Source organism: Diabrotica undecimpunctata, chromosome 2 (assembly GCF_040954645.1).
Source record: "Diabrotica undecimpunctata isolate CICGRU chromosome 2, icDiaUnde3, whole genome shotgun sequence".
Taxonomy (NCBI): Eukaryota; Metazoa; Arthropoda; class Insecta; order Coleoptera; family Chrysomelidae; genus Diabrotica; species Diabrotica undecimpunctata.
In genome coordinates this window covers 181,994,238-182,013,632 of record NC_092804.1, presented here as the reverse complement: position 1 = coordinate 182,013,632, position 19,395 = coordinate 181,994,238, and the positions used below count along the sequence as shown (strand labels likewise).

At 31.0% G+C, this 19,395-nt stretch overlaps 1 protein-coding gene across 1 annotated transcript in view; it reads right to left on the bottom strand.

Annotated features, from left to right (window-relative positions):
- nAChRbeta2 (nicotinic acetylcholine receptor beta2) overlaps positions 1–19,395 on the bottom strand; it is a 60,629-nt gene that overhangs the window by 19,147 nt on the left and 22,087 nt on the right. Inside the window, exon 6 of the mRNA XM_072524135.1 lies at positions 10,586–10,889. Within this exon, the coding sequence (XP_072380236.1) occupies positions 10,586–10,889 (304 nt within the window). The remainder of the gene's footprint in view (positions 1–10,585; positions 10,890–19,395) is intronic.

Here is a 19,395-nt window from a genome sequence, read left to right as displayed (position 1 = left end):
ACTTTAACATTAATATCGAAGTTAATATGTAACTTTTTTTATTTTTGAAGACAACCTTTCTTTTAATATCGCGTCTCATTTGACAAAAATTAATATGCGCAGTGTGTCCAGATTCAAAAATTGCGGAAGAGCTTGTAACGAGTCCGTCACTTCAATAATTCTTTATTCACTTTTAATAAAATTTTTAAATCCATATCCTCTTAATAATTTCCTTAATTCTTAAATTTTAAGTTAGTATTCAACAGAGACACCAAGCGTCTATATTTGCAATTATAGTTTAGCTAACTCAAAACAAGTGCTGATTGCTCACTTCTGCTTCGACGTTCGGTAGAGACACTTGGGTTTAGAGGTAGGGGCCAGAGAAGGCATAAAAGGTTTTCATTTAGAATATTAAAGTTTTTTTAAGAAGAAGTTGCAGGAAGTTTTGGTTTGGTTTTTTTTGTGTCCTGTTGGTTTATAACCACTCTGAGCCGGTAAGTTTATCCAATTATCAATAAAATGAAAATATAAAAACCATCAGCCATTTTTGAGATCCTCCAGTATTGTCATTTTTCATTTGATTCGATATATTTATCTGAAATGTTTCCCATCATTTCATTAAGAAAATTCAACATGTAAATCGAAGGTGTTATTGATATAAAATCATATGTATTTTAATTTTACTTCCCGGCCCTAAAAAAACATAATTATCTATATTTAAAACAATTTATTATCTATTACGAGTATTGATAAAAATATTTTGTCGTATACCATTCATTATATTATAAGTAACCTTTATAAAACCTTTCAAGGTTCATAAACCTTGTGTTTTCTCCATACTCTGTATTAAGAGTAAGAAAGAACTCTAAAACAAATGTTTTATAGCCTACCTCTGGGAGTCAAGCAGAAGTCGAGGGAAGAATGTTTGATTTTGTTTTTTTTTGGATGTTTTCAAGAAGAATTTTTAAGTTAATACCTGGTCGGAACTACACCTGGTTCCAGAGTTGATTTTTTTTTGACGTGGCTGTTCCCTAGAGGTCCAGATCTGGCCTTGTTATTCCCGGACAATTTGAGAAAGCAGCGAGAAGTATCTCCCTCCTTCAGAATATAAAATCTTGTAAACCTATATTACGTTTATTTATTAGTTTTAATCTTTTTTATAATATTTTTTTTTTAACTTTAAATCATACTATTTTAAAATAATAATAAAAAACAATCATTTTTTTTTCTAAAATAATATTTAATCATATTTAGGGACTAAGTAGGTTGAGGTTTTAAATCCTCCCGTTTAACTCACTTGTACGATTTCTTGTGTACACATTTAATCAGAGAGTTATTAATTGTTATTGTATTATTATATATTTAAACCTTTGGACATCTATCCCTTCAGGATAGTGTCCTCATTACTTTTGCCGAATATTTAATTGAAAGCCGAAATACAGAGTTACATCTCTAGTAGGCAAGTAAATTACCTTTTTAGATATAGTCATTAAATTTGTTCCTATATTTTATTATTTGTAAATTCAGTTTATCAAGGATCAGTTGTGTGTAACCATTGTATTTTTCTTTGTATATAAGTAACTAGATTAACTGTACATAATTGGTGGTGGGTAGCTATACAAAAATTATATTGTATATATTTGGATAGGGATTAAAATTTGTGGTAAAAACTAAATATTTTAATTAATACCTGTTTCCCGTTTATTGTAGCAAACAGCTTTACAAGATACCTTTGAAGGTATATGTTAATACTTTCCTGGCGCCCAATCATATCTTAGAGCAACTTCTATAATTTACTACTTTCATTTACGTTGTTTCTATTTTTTTTTAAGTATCCTGTCATTCATGTATTCTACGGTCTCTGTAGGGCATGCAAATTGGCCGAATCCTCTTTTGAGTGTTAAGTAGTGACTCTCCGGCACATTCAGCTAGCCAGCTTTAATTTATTTGTTTTGTTACATCACTCCTCATTTGTTTTTGTTACAAGCTATATCAAACATTTGTCAGTCGTAGTTAGAACTGTTAACTCAGATTTTACAGTAGAAAATATAATTCTGACTTTGATACCTGTCGAAGATGCTACGACAACAGAAGTACATAGTAAAATTCTTGAATATTTTGCCGAGAAAGGCATACCTTACAAATCCAACATATTAGGACTTGCATCTGGTTGTGCCAACGTTTTGATCATTGATTGGTCACAGTAATATACTACATTTTTTTACAATCAAGTGCATATGTCATTCCTTTAGTTTATACGGCTCATATGCATGCAAATAATTTTCAAGAAGTGTATAAGATTTCTGCATAGAAGTTTTTAACCATATTTGCCAGAAAAGATGGCGTCACTCATTCAGGTGGTTGACAAGGTCATAAAACAATTACCACCTTTTAAATTATATTTTCAAGCCGCAGTTTATGTTAATCGCTTAATTTCTGTCCTAGAAATTTTTAATCAATTCCTCGAAACAACTACAGAAATTTATCTGGAATTTTTAAAATTTGCGTTAAAAATCTTTACAGAGCTCTACAAAGAAATGCAGTCTGAAACACTAAACTTGTGTTTACTTAATTACGAGAAAATATTGACCGCCTACCCAATACTGTTAAAGTGTATTTTAAACTTACCGAAACAAACGTGAAGCGAGAAATGCAGACTATTAAATGCAGAATTAAATGTGATATAGAAAAGCTAAATGAAAAAAAAAAAAAAAAATAAACAATTTTTATGCAAAGTGTAGAGAGTTTTATACAGGGAAGGCAAAACAAATGAATTAAAGATTTCCTTTTAATGATGGAGATCGCCAAACATTGCAGCATCTGAGGATGCTAAACTATGGAGTAATTGTTGACACCAAAATGATAAAGAATATTCCTGTCATTGTTGACATGCTTTACTTTATCCTGAACATTTGTCTGCTTCTGCAGATAATGTGATTAAACTTAATAGAGAATGTCGAAAGCCACATTATACGGGCGTATCCTTTAACAACGAAATACGAAAAATTCACTAATTTTGGAAGCGAATTTTCAAATGAAGAATGGAGATGATTCACAAACTACTATTTTTATTGGCAATAAGTCACAATTTAAGTTTAAAGTAAGTTTCTTTTTTCGAAGATGTAGAATGATAACTTAATACCAAAGGGCTTGAAGTTACCTCCAGCATATTCAAGAAAAACGTTTAAAAGATTATAAACAAAACGAGTTTATCCATGATCCGAGAAAGGTTATAGTTTCATAGATCCAATTTACAAGTTCCTTTAGTCAAAAAGACATTTTAAGTATTGAAGATTTACTTTTAAATGTGATATCAAATTCTGATTTTGATCGAGTTTTTAGTTTACATATAGTATGTGAAAATTCATATGAGAAACTAAGAAATATACATTTATAATAAATTTCATATTCTTTTAGAACAAAACATGTATGTTATTATGGTATGTAATTTATGAATGTAATTTATGGAATTACATTTCATCTAATCGAATGAAATTCTTGACGAAATTTATTGACGTTTAAATTTCCACTTTGGAAATCGTTCTCAAAATACAAACATTAGTAAATTAAACAAATTTCTGCACCAAGCAGAAATCAAGAAATGTTTTCAGGAGCACATGAAAAAATAAAATAAAAGCATGTACTAATTTAATAAAAAAAAAATATTCCAAAAATGTTCAATACCCCGAATTTGAAAATGTTAATGAGTAATTTTTTTATTGGGATAAAATGAATAATTTTGACCAAATCTTTTAATTTTGACTTTATTCATTTTACAATTCTCAGAAATTCCTTAAATATAGGCAATTTATCGCAAATCTAACAGTAGTTGTACAACTATTTATTAATTCTATGAATTTTGTGTCAAACAGAAGATTTAATGTTTCGAAATTAATATTTTACTGTTATTTGCTATTATTTAAAGTTCCATTTGATGCTTTTTGCTTTCCTGAGGTTGGCAACAGCGTTTACCAGAAAACAATTGGATTTATCGCTCTTTATAACGGTTTATTGTAGGCGTTGATGCAGAATATAGAGGATAGTTTAGGGATAAATAAAATTTTGATTTCTGTCTATTAAGTAGAAATCTAAACTTCTCTAAACTTTTATTCATTGAAATTGCGAATATGAGCCTTATCATAATAAAAACATTTTTCTTTAATGAACGAAGCATTTTATTATTCGATATTGGTGTACTATTATATTTAACATAACATCGAATTGTTCTACATAATGTGAGAAAACGGTTCTATCAAATCTACTCACCTCTACGATATTATTACAGTTATTGTAGAAAGATCAAAAACGACTTAAAAAATGATTTGTATGTACAAATGACTGGACAATGATACAGTCTTAAGTGACTTATTTAAGAATGATAAAAATATAAAGGAATAAGTGGCATGCATAACAAAAAACTCTTTTCTTTTTCCCTTTTGTTGTTAAAATCACAGTTATCGTCAAACAATTGTTGTTTTAGTTATAAAAAAAGTATTTGATGTTCCGCCACTGTCCCTATGATTTACCAAGGCTGAAAACATGCAATTCCGTACGTCAAAAAATATCAAAGACCCTTTCATTAAAATATCATTATTAGCTACGGCCACCACAATTTGTTTCGTGAGCCCTTCTAATTCCACATTCCAGGATTAATCAAAAATGAGTTATTTTTAATGCACACGCTATACCAAATTACTTTTCTAGCATTTTAGTCTTCACCCCATGCCGGCTTTAGTATTCGGGATTAATTTTTCACCGGGAAATTATAGAGTCGTTAAAAGAAAACCACGGAAAAAGTTTTTCTTGAGTATACACTATTATGGATAGTATTTATCATAGATAAAAGATTTATAGTGTTTCAGAAGCTTACACTTCTGAGGATCGATAAATTTTTGCATGCAAATAATATGGAGCAGATTTTTTACACTACACGTACAAATTTAAAAAATGCATTTTGTATCACTAACAGCTTTTTAACACTTTAATAAGTGATTAGGTATAAAATCAGGATTGCAAAAACGGCAATTCGATATTTTAAGATGAAGATATAATCACACAATATATAAATTGTAAGAATAAACTACAAAATTTCTGTTGGTCGTTCAGAAATTTAAAAAAAAAACCAAAAAAGATTACTTGCGGTCACAAAACCATATACAAAGTTTTTTTTTGAGTATGCACTCGGTATTATGAAGTATTGATAAGAGATCTCTTGTTTTCGGAAGCTTACAAGAAATTTTTTCATGCCATTAAATTAAATGTGCAGCAATTTTTGCAACATAGTGCATGAAATTAAAAAAATGTTTTGTATCAATAATGGCTTTTTACCACTTTGTCAAATTAGGATCAGAAGTAAATGACAACTGAATTTTTTTACTTTACGATGACGATTATAATCCTTAAAATTTTGCAGAAGTGGGCAGCCTACATCATAAAAGATTTTACAATAATCACACAATTTATAAATTGAAGAAATAAACTAAGGATTTGGTGGAGGCGATCAAAAAATGAAAAAACATTTTAGAGAAGATTACTCGAGTTAATACCGATAAACGATATACCGATATACCGATATACCGATAGTATAGAACAAAGGTTACTAGAAAAGGACAGAATTATCTTGAATCTTATCGGCATACGATAAACATGTAGAAATTAATTAAATACCTCGAAAATACATCTCAGAAGCTGCATAAATGGTATTAAAACATTGTTTCTTGTAAGGAAGATATTATTTACGTACAAGGAATTGCAAAAAAGACAGATTTTGGCTTGAGTTCCAATAAAAATAATATCGATTTTAAAGACGACAAGTAAACAATTTAAAAGTCTAATTGTAGGTTATATCTAATGTACAGGTTATATCTAATATTATAATAATAATAATATCGTGCGTCAATAATATCTGGCGAGAAAAAACACATTGTTACACACCTGTTATTATGTAAAGACAAATGTTATTTTAAACAGCGCTCTAGACTCAGTACATCGAAAAGAGATATTTACAAAAAAGAGGCTTAAGCACGTTTTCAGATTTTAGGTAGAATTTGTGACGTTACTAGTTTGTTTACTTATGCCTGTCAGTTTGTTGGATATTTTGGTGTTTTTTTTGTCCTGTTTTTGTAAAAGCAGTGTACAATATACGAAAAAAAAAAGAAAAGAAAAAATCCTATTTTATCTTTTTCGAGAAAAAGCAGACTTCGTTTAAAAACAAAAACTTTTGATTTATCTGAAGGCAACAAAATCATAATTCGAAATAAAATTTATATGTACCAGGATAGTAAGTAAACCAACTTTCTGTTGATAATTACGAGTAGAACTTAACATGTTAAAGTAATATAATAAGAAACAATTCAAAAGTGTAAAGATCTCGCCTAGGCAAAGTATGTAGAACATAGTATCAAATTAATTTAACAGCGGTTTATTAGGGCAAAAATATTTATAATAATAATATCGAACCTGTAATAATTGAATCGTTTATTTCAGAAACCCGTTAAATGACATTTTTATCAAAAATAAGTTTAATACAGATTCTGACTTTTCACTAAGTGGTTGATATGTCAACCACAATATTGACGTTACTGCAGAAACCTATCAAGGGACCTCACATAATGGATTTCTGCAGTAAATTTCAGTTTCCTACTTTGATAGCACTGGTTTGTAGAAATCTATTTCCACAGCTAGCATAATTGAGTTTATTTTTATTTAGACAGACAGCAACAGTCAATTGTTTTACAACACATTGAGTTTTTTAGTTTGAGGTTAGAGTTGGTGTTTTGTATTTATACTGTATATTTTGTGTTACATTAAAAATAGTTTCTTTACAAAAATGCATAGCAAAAATTCTGACGATGAACCTGAAGTAAAAAGAAAACGTGGTATTACTAATGAAGTGAAATATAAAAGTGTTGTGCTACGTGCTGATAGAGTATACACACCAGATCAGTATGATCCTCAAAGCTAGTAAAACTGGTCACTTTACTGTCCACAAGGTAAACAGTGATATGATATTTTCTTTTAGAACTTGATGAAACTAATATTGCAAGAAGACTGTGAACTCTGATGAAACATGTGGGAGAGGTTTTCCACAGGAACAAAGAATACCGTTTAAAGTTTCTACCTATAAGGAATTTTGTTATAAAAACACTAGTCCAGAAAAAGTTGTCGTGAACGGATTTATTGGAGGTTTTATTTCATAAACATTTACCTTAAAGTACCTTCATGTTTTTAAATTTCCAACAGACCTTGCACATCCGTTTGGAAAAGTTCCTATTAACATTAAGAAAATTATAAAATGACATAAAAAAGTTAACGAAATACACATCTGGAAATGAGGGTTTCTATAACATCATTATGAACAAAATTATTAGTTTTTTTTTATTTAATTGAAAATTACTAAAATATAATGAACTATGGCATCTGTGTTAGAAAGGTATTAAGTATTATTCATAAAAATTTAAAGAACCACTTTTCAGTTTTGTAAGAGATAAACAGTTCTTCTTTATTTGCCGAAAATATGAAAAACTGCACTTGACGGGTTTTTGAAATAAACAATTCAATTAACATTGGAGATAACACTTCAGATTCGAAAGATGATGAAAATAAAATATGAGATACGAAAAATATACGTTCAAAATCTTTCAACAATATTATTTGAGCTAAATAATGATTCATTCTTTAAATAATTTTATTGTTACCTATTACATCAACAGGGAGCGACCATAGACTAGTTAGAGCAAAAACCACTTTTAACACTGAAGTTGAAAGAACAAAAATGATCCTCAAAAAGAAAAGTGGAAGGTGGCTGTTCCCAGAAGATATAACACTTTACGAAGAAAATATTAAGACTAGTTTGGATACACACGACTTAGAGAATATCAGCATCAATGAAATGAACAATAATATTACCCAAATATTGAAAGAAGCTGAAAAGAAATACTGTCCTCGTCCTGAAAATAATAACAAAAAATTAAGCCACAACACAAAACATCTTCTAGAGGAAAGAAGAAAACTTAGAGAAAATCAGGATCATAACCAAAATGAACTAAGAATTTTGAATAAGAAAATTAAAAAGGAAGTTAGAAAAGATCTGAGACGATACAATACGATGGAAATAACTAGAGTAATAGAAGAAAACAAAAGCTTGAAAGTACTCAGACAGAGCATGTCCATTGGAAGAAAAAACGTCCACAAATTAAGAAATGAACAGGGGCAAATCATTGAGGATAGAATTCAAATTATATATACGATAGAGAGTTTTTATAGACAACTATACAAAGAACAGCAATGTAACCGGAGTGGATCATTACCAAAGATAATCAATCAGGGATCTGAAATTTTACCGGACGTAACACCCAATGAAGTTCGAAGGTCAGTGCAAGAAATGAAAAACAATAAGTCCCCCGGAGGCGATGAAATAGTGGCAGATGCCTTGAAGGTGGCTGGAAAAAGATTATGGCAGGTCCTTGCCAAACTATTCATTAGATGTTTGCAGGAACCAATAACACCAACCCAGTGGTATAACGCAGAAATTATCATACTTCATAAAAAAGGGGATGCTACCGACCTCAGAAATTACAGGCCCATAAGTCTACTTTCACATATTTATAAACTATTTACAAAAATAATTACGAAACGACTAGAAAATAAATTGGAATTTTATCAGCCCATAGAACAGGCGGGTTTTAGAAAAGGCTATGGAACAAACGATCACCTACTGGTAATAAAAAATCTTATAGAAAAATGCACTGAATATAATAAACCACTAGCTTTAATATTTGTCGACTATGAAAAGGCATTCGACACCGTAAATCAACAAAAAATGTTGGAAGCCTTGACAGAATGCCGAATTGACTATCGGTATATAAATATAATTAAACATATATACCAAAACGCAACAGCCAGTGTTAGAGTGGGTGATCGTCAAACCCAGAAATTCCCGATACAACGTGGAGTACGCCAGGGGGACACCATATCGCCGAAACTGTTCACTACGCTTTTGGAATATATATGTAAAGAGGGCAAATTTGACCGACAAGGGCATAAACATAAACGGAGAAAAGCTTAGCCATCTAAGGTTTGCAGATGATATTGTACTAATAGCTGATAGGATAGATGAGGCCAAAGAACTTTTAAATCAGCTCTACCTTTCCTCACTAGAAGGGGGATTGAAAATAAATATATCTAAAACCCAGATAATGACAAATCTTGTAGTCAGCGAAGATATATGCGTAGGAACAAGATCCATAGACCAGGTAATGGCCTATAAATACCTAGGTCATGAGATTCGCATAGGAAAAGATAACCAAACCGTTGAGCTTCTCCGTCGTATAAGACTGACTTGGGCAGCCTTCGGCAAGCTGAACCATATTTTCAAATCGTCTGATATACCAATATGCCTTAAAAGAAAAACGTTTAATCAGTGTGTTTTGCCAGTGTTAACTTACGGTGCCGAAACGTTGACCATGACAAAGAGAACAGTTCAAAAGATCCGTGTGTGTCAAAGGGCGATGGAGCGTGCTTTGTTGGGCGTTTCACTACGAGACAAGATCCCAAATCGCCAGCTACGACAAAGAACAGGAGTGGCTGATGCAGTAGAGAGAGTAGCAACACTAAAATGGAACTGGGCAGGTCACGTGGCTCGAATGACAGACAATAGATGGACAAAGCGGATACTGGAATGGAGACCAAGAGATGATGCCTACCGAAGTAGAGGTCGTCCACAAACACGTTGGACTGACGATCTAAAACGTTGTCATAGGAATTGGATGCAAGAGGCAAAAGATCGAAATAGATGGAAAATTATGAGGGAGATCTATGTCCAGCAGTGGATAAGCGAAGATTGAATGATGATGATGATGATGATTACATCAACACACAGAAAATATTATTGTATATTTAACTATATTTTTTTCATAAATTGTTTATTTATGTATTAATCACTAATGATATTAAAATAATTTATTAAGCTACTTCAAATGTAGCTGTAAATCTGCACCAAAATTTTAAATCAATTTTATTTATTTGATTATGCCAATTTTATAATATAATCCATGATCAGAGCAGTAGACACTTTCAGTAACTTGCTGTTGCGTGGAGCAAATTTTCCACTTTTTTCATATGCTTTAAATGATGACGCACTAGTAAAGAACCACGGACTCAACTGTATAGGTATTTTACAAACACTGAGACATTACAGGGTATACTTTTATAAGAATATGAAAGAGAAGGAATTTGTTATAATTGAATATTTCTTTATGCATAAGTAAATAGAAACCTTTCACTAATAGGAAATTTGTTTCATTATTTTTTTAATAATAAAACATAATTAAGGAATAAAGGAATAAACACCCATAACGAGAAAGCATAATAATAGAATTCCTTGGGCCGTTAGGATAGAAAATAATTATTAAAGCAATCTTGATGGTCATTTTTCTTAACGAAATTTTATTCAAAATGCATTTACTTTACTTCTCTTTTTTTATTTCAAGATTCCTTGGTTTAGGTTTCTTAATGTATTAAAAGCCATTCAAACCCGCGTCTGCTCACCCTAAATATCGTTATTTCACTTAATACATCTATATATTTCATTTATTAAAAGACTTACCTGAAATGAACATTGAGTACACACACCGTCACCCAAATCGAAGAAGTAACTAGAATCATCGTGAATAGAAGGTATTTTCCTAGAAGCGGCACGGCTAAAGATGTGGGTGGAATGATTTCTGCCAGCAGCAGGAAAAACACGGTGAGAGAGATGAGAATGGAAACGCACAGCGTCACTTTTTCTCCAGAATCTGATGGAAGGTAAAATACCAGAACGGTCAGGAAGGTGATACCGACGCAAGGGATGATGAGGTTGACGGTGTAGAACAGAGTTTTTCTTCTCATCGTAATTTTAAATGTGATATCTGAAACAAATACTTACAAAATAGTACCCTACATGATGTTATTACTTTAAACTATACTAAAGCAGACTTGTATTAAAGATTCCAAAAAATAAATCTGGTAGATGATTTTTCTGGATCAACTACCAAATTATGGGATACAAACATGCGTGGTCTTAATAAAAATTAGACTATAATAAGAGAATGTAAAAAATTGATTTGATGATGATGATGATGATAGTGTGTTTGGCATGGAAACTAGTCCTTTTGCCACAGATTTTTAAATGATTTATGTTGTGTTTATCAATTAAAAACTTGATTGTACTAAATTTATATTATATATCCGGATGCATATAAGTGATTACATATGAGTTCGTATATAGATTTCTGGTTCAATGACAGTAGGTGGGTTATGTTTACTGGAAGTTGCACATTACTTTTAACTAGGTTTTCATAAAACGTAGATGAGAGTGCTTTATTTTTAATACATCCAAACAGGATGTGATTAACATCACACTGGGAAATATTATCGCATAAACACTTTCCTGATTCTATAATGTTTAATCTAGCCAGGTGAGCAGGAACAGCACCGTGACTAGTTTTTAATCTTGTGATAGTTGCTGCTGATCGTTTAGATGTATTATAATGGAATATGTGTGGTAATTCTGTTAGGGATGGTAACGTAGGATGGATCTTGTAATAATGATTATTTGAAGTATTCGCCAATATTTTCCATCTGTCTTGCCAGTTAAAATTTATTTTTTTAGTATAAAAATTGATACTGTGTAAATATGTTCTTGTATACCTGAATGAGTAGAATCCTTAGCGAGCTCGTCTACTATTTCATTACCTTTTATGCCGGAGTGACTTTTTGCCCAAATAAATGTTATATCTTTGTTTCTCATTTTTTGTTTAATGTCACATATCAGCTCACATGTTTTATGGTTTAACTCAGTATTATTAAGTCCACTAAGAATTGACTTAGAGTCTGAGATGATCACAGCATCTTGCAAATTTGCGTGCTCTAGCCAATCCAGAGCTTTAAATAGAGCAATGTGGAGGAAGCTTTATTTTAAGTGATTTGTTTTTGGAAGGAATATACACTGCAGACCCTACTTTCCCATCGTTCAGTTTAGAGCCATCTGTGTAAATTATAGTTTTATTAGTATATTCACTCAATATGGATTCAACAGCTTGTTATTTATTTGATGTGAATCTGAATATCTCGGAAATATAATATTTAATTTTTTGAAGATTGTATTAAATTCTAATTTATAAGATGGTTTAATATAATTTGTTGAAAGTGTAACCGGTAAATCATTGGTTTCCAGAAAGGCATCTGCTAATGGTGGTGAATTTTTTATTCTCCAATAGTTGTTTACTAGATTTTGAATGGATAATTCATACAGCATACTTAGTAGGCCACTTGTTCTATCCCTTAATTTTAATACATATTTTGTTGCTAATAAATTTCTACGATATTCTAATGGCATATCATTACTTTCAGCAAGTAACAGGGGGCATGGTGTTGATTTCATAGCACCTAAAGTTAATCTCAAACTTTTAAACTGAATACGATCTATTTTTAGTAAAGGTGTTTTGCTTGCTGATCCGTATAACACACATCCGTAATCCAAAATTGATCGCACGTAGGTCCTGTAAAACATCAATGCAACTTTGGGATCAGCACCCCATTTCCTGCAAGTGACACATTTAAGAAGATTAATGCCTTTCTCACATCTTTTTATGTATTTACTCCGTCCGTGATTCATATGACGATTGTGTGGAGGTCCTGGAACACATCATGAAACTAGTAGATAATTGGACTAAAGACCACGAACTTACTATATCCCCAGAAAAATCTGCCATTATGATATTTACAAGACATAGGTTACGTACGCCTGATAGTCTACACCTGTCAGGATATGATATACCCGTTGTCACTGAGTATAAATATCTTGGTATAATCCTAGACCCCAAATTACTATGGTCTAAACATGTCCAATATGTAAAAAAAAATTAATTTAAAAAAATAAAAAAATATAATAATAAAAAAAGTCTTTAAAAATTAACTGTTTGTTTTCAAAAAATCAGTAAATATCAGACAATTGTTTGTATTTTGATAAGGATTTCCGAAGTGAAAATTGAAACGTCAATAAATTTATTTTAAACTTTAATAATTGTGGCTTATTCCCGTTAAAATTGTAAAAATATTAATCGAAACAAACGTATTATTATTATTATTGTATAGTCTATGTGTATGTACGAAGATTAATCTAAAAAGTCGTTTCATGTAAGAGCTCTAAAGGGCACTTCATACAAACCCATCCCTGGCAAACACTCTACCGATACAAGACATTTCACCCCGAATAGCTAAAACACTTGCACCCCGACACACATTTTCGCAAACAAGATCTTTCCTTTCTATTGTTATTTTCAACGCGAATATCTGAATCTGAAAAATAGACAGATTGCAAGCAAAGAACGAACCGTGCGACATGGACAAAAACTCGGAACAAATTTGAATTTAAATCAAATTGGTTAGGACTCACGGGGAAAATGGATTTCTTATGCATTGTCTGTGATCTCTTCGAAGAAAGAATTGGGTCTCTCGTGCTTTGAATACTGATATCGTACTCTTTCAATTGGATTTACTTTACGATTGATCCTGTTAATTATATCAAGTGAGGTCTATGTAAAGTATGTAGATGAGAAAAAGTATCAAGATATTTCAGTCATGTATAGAGTGAGAAATTTAAAACTTCAATAAAAATAATACTGTAAAAAGTGTAGTTTTAAAAATGATCTTGTTAAGACAAAAATGTAGTTATTAAAAATTTAATTTTGCACAGCTTTACACTGGTTTCTAAAAACTACAACCTGTCCACATTGATATGTTATAATTAAAACACAATTACAAAAATACCAATTTGAATACTGTCAGTTACAAAATAAAAGTAAATCACATGTATAACAGATATTCTCTCGGATGTGCTCGTAACTCAAAAAAATATACAAGTAAATATTATATGCAAATTTATCTAATCTTGTAAACGAATTGCATTCGTTTATCTCTAAAAGCGTAAAACATATCTAAAACTAGAAAATATAACCTGGAAAACGTATTTTAGAGATTTTTAAAGAAAAATTATTTCAGTATAAATTTTTATGACAAAAGAACGACATAATTTGCAAAAGTTTACGAAACTTTTAATTCGCTTCTCATTTTAGCGATGATATCTTTGTTTGGTGCTACGAGGGGAGTTTTTCCAGTTCTTTGTTAACAAGAGACAATTTTTTTCGGGGAAAGATTATCAAGGTTTTATTTATGTGTTACGGAGGTTGGCAACTTTAGGAGCATCTGTTATAAAGAGTTGTCTTGAACTGCGCAGCCATACAATTATCTTAGGATTCTTAGCTAGGATATTCGTTTTCTTTCCATACTTTATCTCTATTTTACCTGTTTTACATCTACCCAGCCTACACGTTAGAAAAATTTGTAACAAAAGTACTTAGTAGAACTGGGCTTTGGTATGCCCCAATGTAGCAAGAAAGAAATGTTACAAGAATAGAAGGAAATATAACAAGAGGTAGGAGTATGCTTACTTTAATAAAAAATGTGTGAGACTTAATGTAGTTTGGCTAGCAGGCTATGCTAGAGAATGACCAATTGACAGTCAAGGAAAGATTCGGCCAATTTGTATGCCATTCAAATACAGTACAAAGAGAACAAATATGGAAAGGAGATAAAAAACAGATAAATTGATGTAAATGAGCGTAATGAGCACTGAAATAAGGAAATTGCTCTAAGGAATATTTGGATGCCAGGAAAATATCAACGTAGACTTTCCAAGGTATACTGTACTGCTGTCAAAGTTGTCTTTTTTAATAAAAAAACTTTCCACGCTTTTTGGAAAAACACTAGAGAACGTTTTCGCACTAATAAATCTATCATTAGTGCAGTTATCAGGTATACATGAGTGAATCTACTAAATATATGGGTAAACAGTCTTTAAATGATATTAAATGTTGTAGTTTTAAACAGATTTACATCAAGCCAATGCAAGACTCCCAGGGGTTGCTAACCCAAAAAAAGATGTCTCGATGGGTTCCCGATAGCAATGGATTAAACTGCTATAATTAAAATTTTAATCAGTTGATACCGAGGACCCGTAGAGAGATCTTTTCTTGAGTTAGCAATTCCTGGGAGTTTTGCGTTGCCATGATATAGATCTGTTTAAAACTACAACAATTTACAATTACAAGTAATTTCATTTTCCTTGCGGATTTGTCTTAAAGACTTTCTAAAAATGAAAAAAAAAGTACTAATGTAATATATATTTAAGTGAACTTTCCAAAGTTTAAATTATGGATGGATACAAAAAATATATATCTCCCATTAGTTTTCCGTTCTCTTATGAAGAGAAAAAGAGAGGAGAAAGAAACCAATAAAAACCAAGGTATAAACTTTTAGAGATATAAAGGTTAGCATAAAAAGTTTACTTAAGGAATACAAAGCAATATCTATTAAAAGTTTGTTGAAAATAATCATGTCCTTGGAATATATATTTTTACGGAATTAATTATATGAATAAAGTGTTTAGAACAAAAAATATTCTCAGTATATTTAAAATATGCAAGATATTTCTCAATGACAAGGTCGGAAATATGACACTAAGAATTTTATTAACGAATATTACCAAAATGGAGGCATATTGGTATGTCACAAGGAACTTACCGCACTAGTTAGGAAATAAATCCCAATAAAATAACAAACAATTCTTCCCACATGAATTAAAACAAAAAAAAAAGTATTTTCTTAAACTAAACTGATTTACCTAATAACTGAACGGCGTTCTTCAAAAAAACATAATTTTCACATACTTAAAACGGCCTTCTTTCCACCTTGAACTCTCTCTTTAAAGTAAAGTCTCATGCAGCCCTATCTCAAACCTTTCAACTCTAGCCTGGTTGTGGTACCATTTAAAATCTTGAGTACTCTATGTGGTAAATACAGGAATTGCAAACTTCGTTATTCTGTGCGGTAAGTAATAGGAATTCAGGAAGTTATAGAAATTGCCTACCTTTTAGTAACAGAAATACTATTTATATAAATATAAATCATAATTAAAAGCGTTTTTGGACAAATTAAGCGAAGAAACGTTACAAATTGTAGTTTTCTTTAATTTTCTTTCATTAACATTTTGCAAATATCAGCAACAATAACGGATACCAGTAAACAGTACTCAAATTGTGTCGGTTGTACCTTACCCCAATGAAATGATAGCACCACCAAACAAGACACGACTGTCATGTTTGGCAGATGGAACTCGTTTCTCCCACTCTTTGTTACTGACTGAAAAATCCGGCGGTAAATTCGAGAAATGTTTTTTACCAGTTGACGATGTGTGGGCGATAATTACCAAAGCGATCGGCAATTTTAAAGAAATCCCCTAATTTTTCTGTACTGCTTTGTTAACAACAATTTATAAGAGAACAGTCTTTTCTTTGCAACAATGTACCTATTGTACGCTCAAATCTTAGTTAACTATACCAGGAATACCAGAACGGCTATGAATAACTATTCTGATAAGCTTTATTAAAGCGAAATACGTATCAATAGATACATAGACGCTTTGAACGTGAAATAAAATCTTTTCTGTCTTTTTCATTTCATATACCAGGAGAATCAAAACTGGCAAAAGTCTCTTAATATTTTAACGATGTTTATATACAGTTGCGAAACTGCAACACCTTTATCTTGTTGAATTTTTGTGTTGTTATATTTTTTTCAAGCAATGTTTTTCCTTTCATTTCTTTCTGAATTTCTTTTCAATGCCATTTGTTTTTAATGTTTTTTATGTTATTTTCGAAAAACATTCAAAAATCTCAGCTATACTGGCGTTTTTTTATATTTCAACGATAATGCATCGCATATTTCCTACTATATTAAGAACACCCCTCGTATTTGAAAAGATTCGAAGATAACCATATTTTTGAGGTTAACGGAACTATAAAATATTCTCTGCATTCTTAACATTTCCAGAATGATGACTTGTGCCAATGTAAGTCATTCTCCTGAAGAAAATCATTCCAGACGTCTATATTGCTGGTTTCGATGTAATGAGAGAGCCAACAATTTTTAATAATGAAAGACACAATCTTTTAAGAGGAAGATTTTTAAGTTGTTAGAAAGTAAACGATTTGTAATAAACGTAAAAAAAGTAGTTTTATTGTATAAAAGATATAGAAACGTATGTTGAAAACATGTAAAAGGTTACATTTTTTGGCTATATTGTTCAAATAACTTTTTTTATTAATTTATTTATTACTTATTTGGCAGGAAGTCATATTAAGAGGAAGTCGTATAATCAGTGAATGTTGGAAACTAAATGATCGAGTATTAGAGGTAGTAAATAACTATAATTCTTTGGAAATGATGGTAACACACAAATTGTCGATTAAAGCTCATTTAAAAAAGCGCCAGAGTTTGGCAAAAGTAGCGATTCACACGGCTTGGAGTAGTTTAGTGTCTTAGACTGATATACTCTCTTTGGCTCAAGTAACAGTGTATGAGTCGGTCGTAAGATCAATTTTGACTTATGGATCTCATTTATGGAGTCTCTTTGAGTACGATGAGGTAGAAATAATCAGAAGATTTTATATAAAAAAATGTTTTCTTGTCCAAGGTATTGTTCTAACTTTATGTTAGATTTGGAGACAGGTATTGCTAGAGTCAGCCTATATACGATGAATTTACATAAAGAATATGTTAAAAAAATACAAGGATATTCAAATGATGGGTTGACAAAATTTCTTTTAAAAGAAATAATGAGAGAAAGGTGTGGCTGGTGAAAAGATTGGATGAGCATGATGGAAAAATTTGATATCGAGGTAAGGTGTGAATGGGAATGGACAGTTAGCTGGCCTTGTATGATTGAGAGTATGATAGAAATAAATAAGGAGGAGATACAGTGTCAAGCTGAGAATGAGGCGCTCGAATCAAATTTTTGTGGACACTACAAAGAACTGCGGGAAGAAGGAGTAAACATGCATTATCTACTGGAAATAAAAAATTTTGGGGACATTCGATGGCAAATAATTAAGATGTGGAGTTCTATATCTAAATTATCTACCTGGCAAAAACGATGAAAGAAGGTTTTGTTCAATGTGTAACATGAAGGAAAAGGAAGATATGCTACATTTTTTGGGAAAATGTTTGGTGGTGAGACAGGTGGCTGGATAGAAATGAACTTAGTACAGTGGAAGTAGTTACTACAATGAGACAGGGACGGGCTGAGCTAGCAGGTTATTGTAGGGAGCTATGGCCGAATAGGTATGAGTTAGTGAGCCTATTTAATTACTAAATCAATTAGCATTGTGTTAGTTCAATAGGATAAAAATATTAAAATTAGCATTAATAATTTGTTTGCATATAGCTATTATCTTTTATCTGTCTTGTCTATCTTAACTATCTTGTCTAGATTTAGCAATACGGCTCATACACCCTCCAATGGAAAAATTCTCTCATCCCAGTTTCCTACGGTATCAAAAGGATTGAGCTCTGGTGTGAATCTTTCCGTGTTATCGATCTATCTTGACTATGTTGTTAATATTATTGTTATTATTATTATAAAAGCAGTTTTTCCCCCTCTAAGGGACAAATTCATTCATTTCAAATGTATGCTATACCTTACTGTTATACATTGTTATTATTGTTTAGTTTAGTGCGAAGTTTTACTCAGTAGAATATACACATTAAGTTTATTACTATAAAATTTATATAAATATTTAGTTAATTTATTACTTATTAATTTTAATTACTTTTTAGGTAGAGTTAGCCTTAGTGTGATTTTTTGTATATTAAAGAATAATATTTGTTTGCCAATATTCCTGATAGCATGTGCCAATGAGAACAAATGTCGCTAAAAGAGAATATTGTATTGTATTTTTTTAATGAGACATAGAAAGGCATTATTAATTAATTTGTTAAGAGGATGAAATGCTAAATTTAATGGTATGCTTTGAATTTTCTACAAGATTTTTCGACAAAAAAAAACATTTTTGCGAAACTTTAAAGTATACTACTAAATACTTATCCTTTTTTAAGTGCAAAATCCATTTTTAAAAAATCCAATGCACAGTGCTGTTTTTGGGTCGAAATATTTTTCAATCCGGACCTGGATTTATTATAATTATAAATAAATTAATCGATTGGACAACTTAAAGAATATTCGCCTGTTAAATATATAGAAAATATACAGTGTGGTTAAAAGTTTATGAACCAAATAAGAAGTTGGAATTACATACATAAAACATCCAGTATCTTTGTTATTGATAGAGTAAGACCCATTAAGTATGGGATTTTGAGATAACCCAAGTGTCCCCTTTTTACAGTTAATGTACGTTACTTTTCCAAAGAAACACCCTGTATAAGATAAAGCCGGTGAAAAAACTGTTTAAGAAAACAATTCTTTTTTTTTCTTACCTAATACTGTACTTCCAACACAATACAATGAAAAAGTTAACT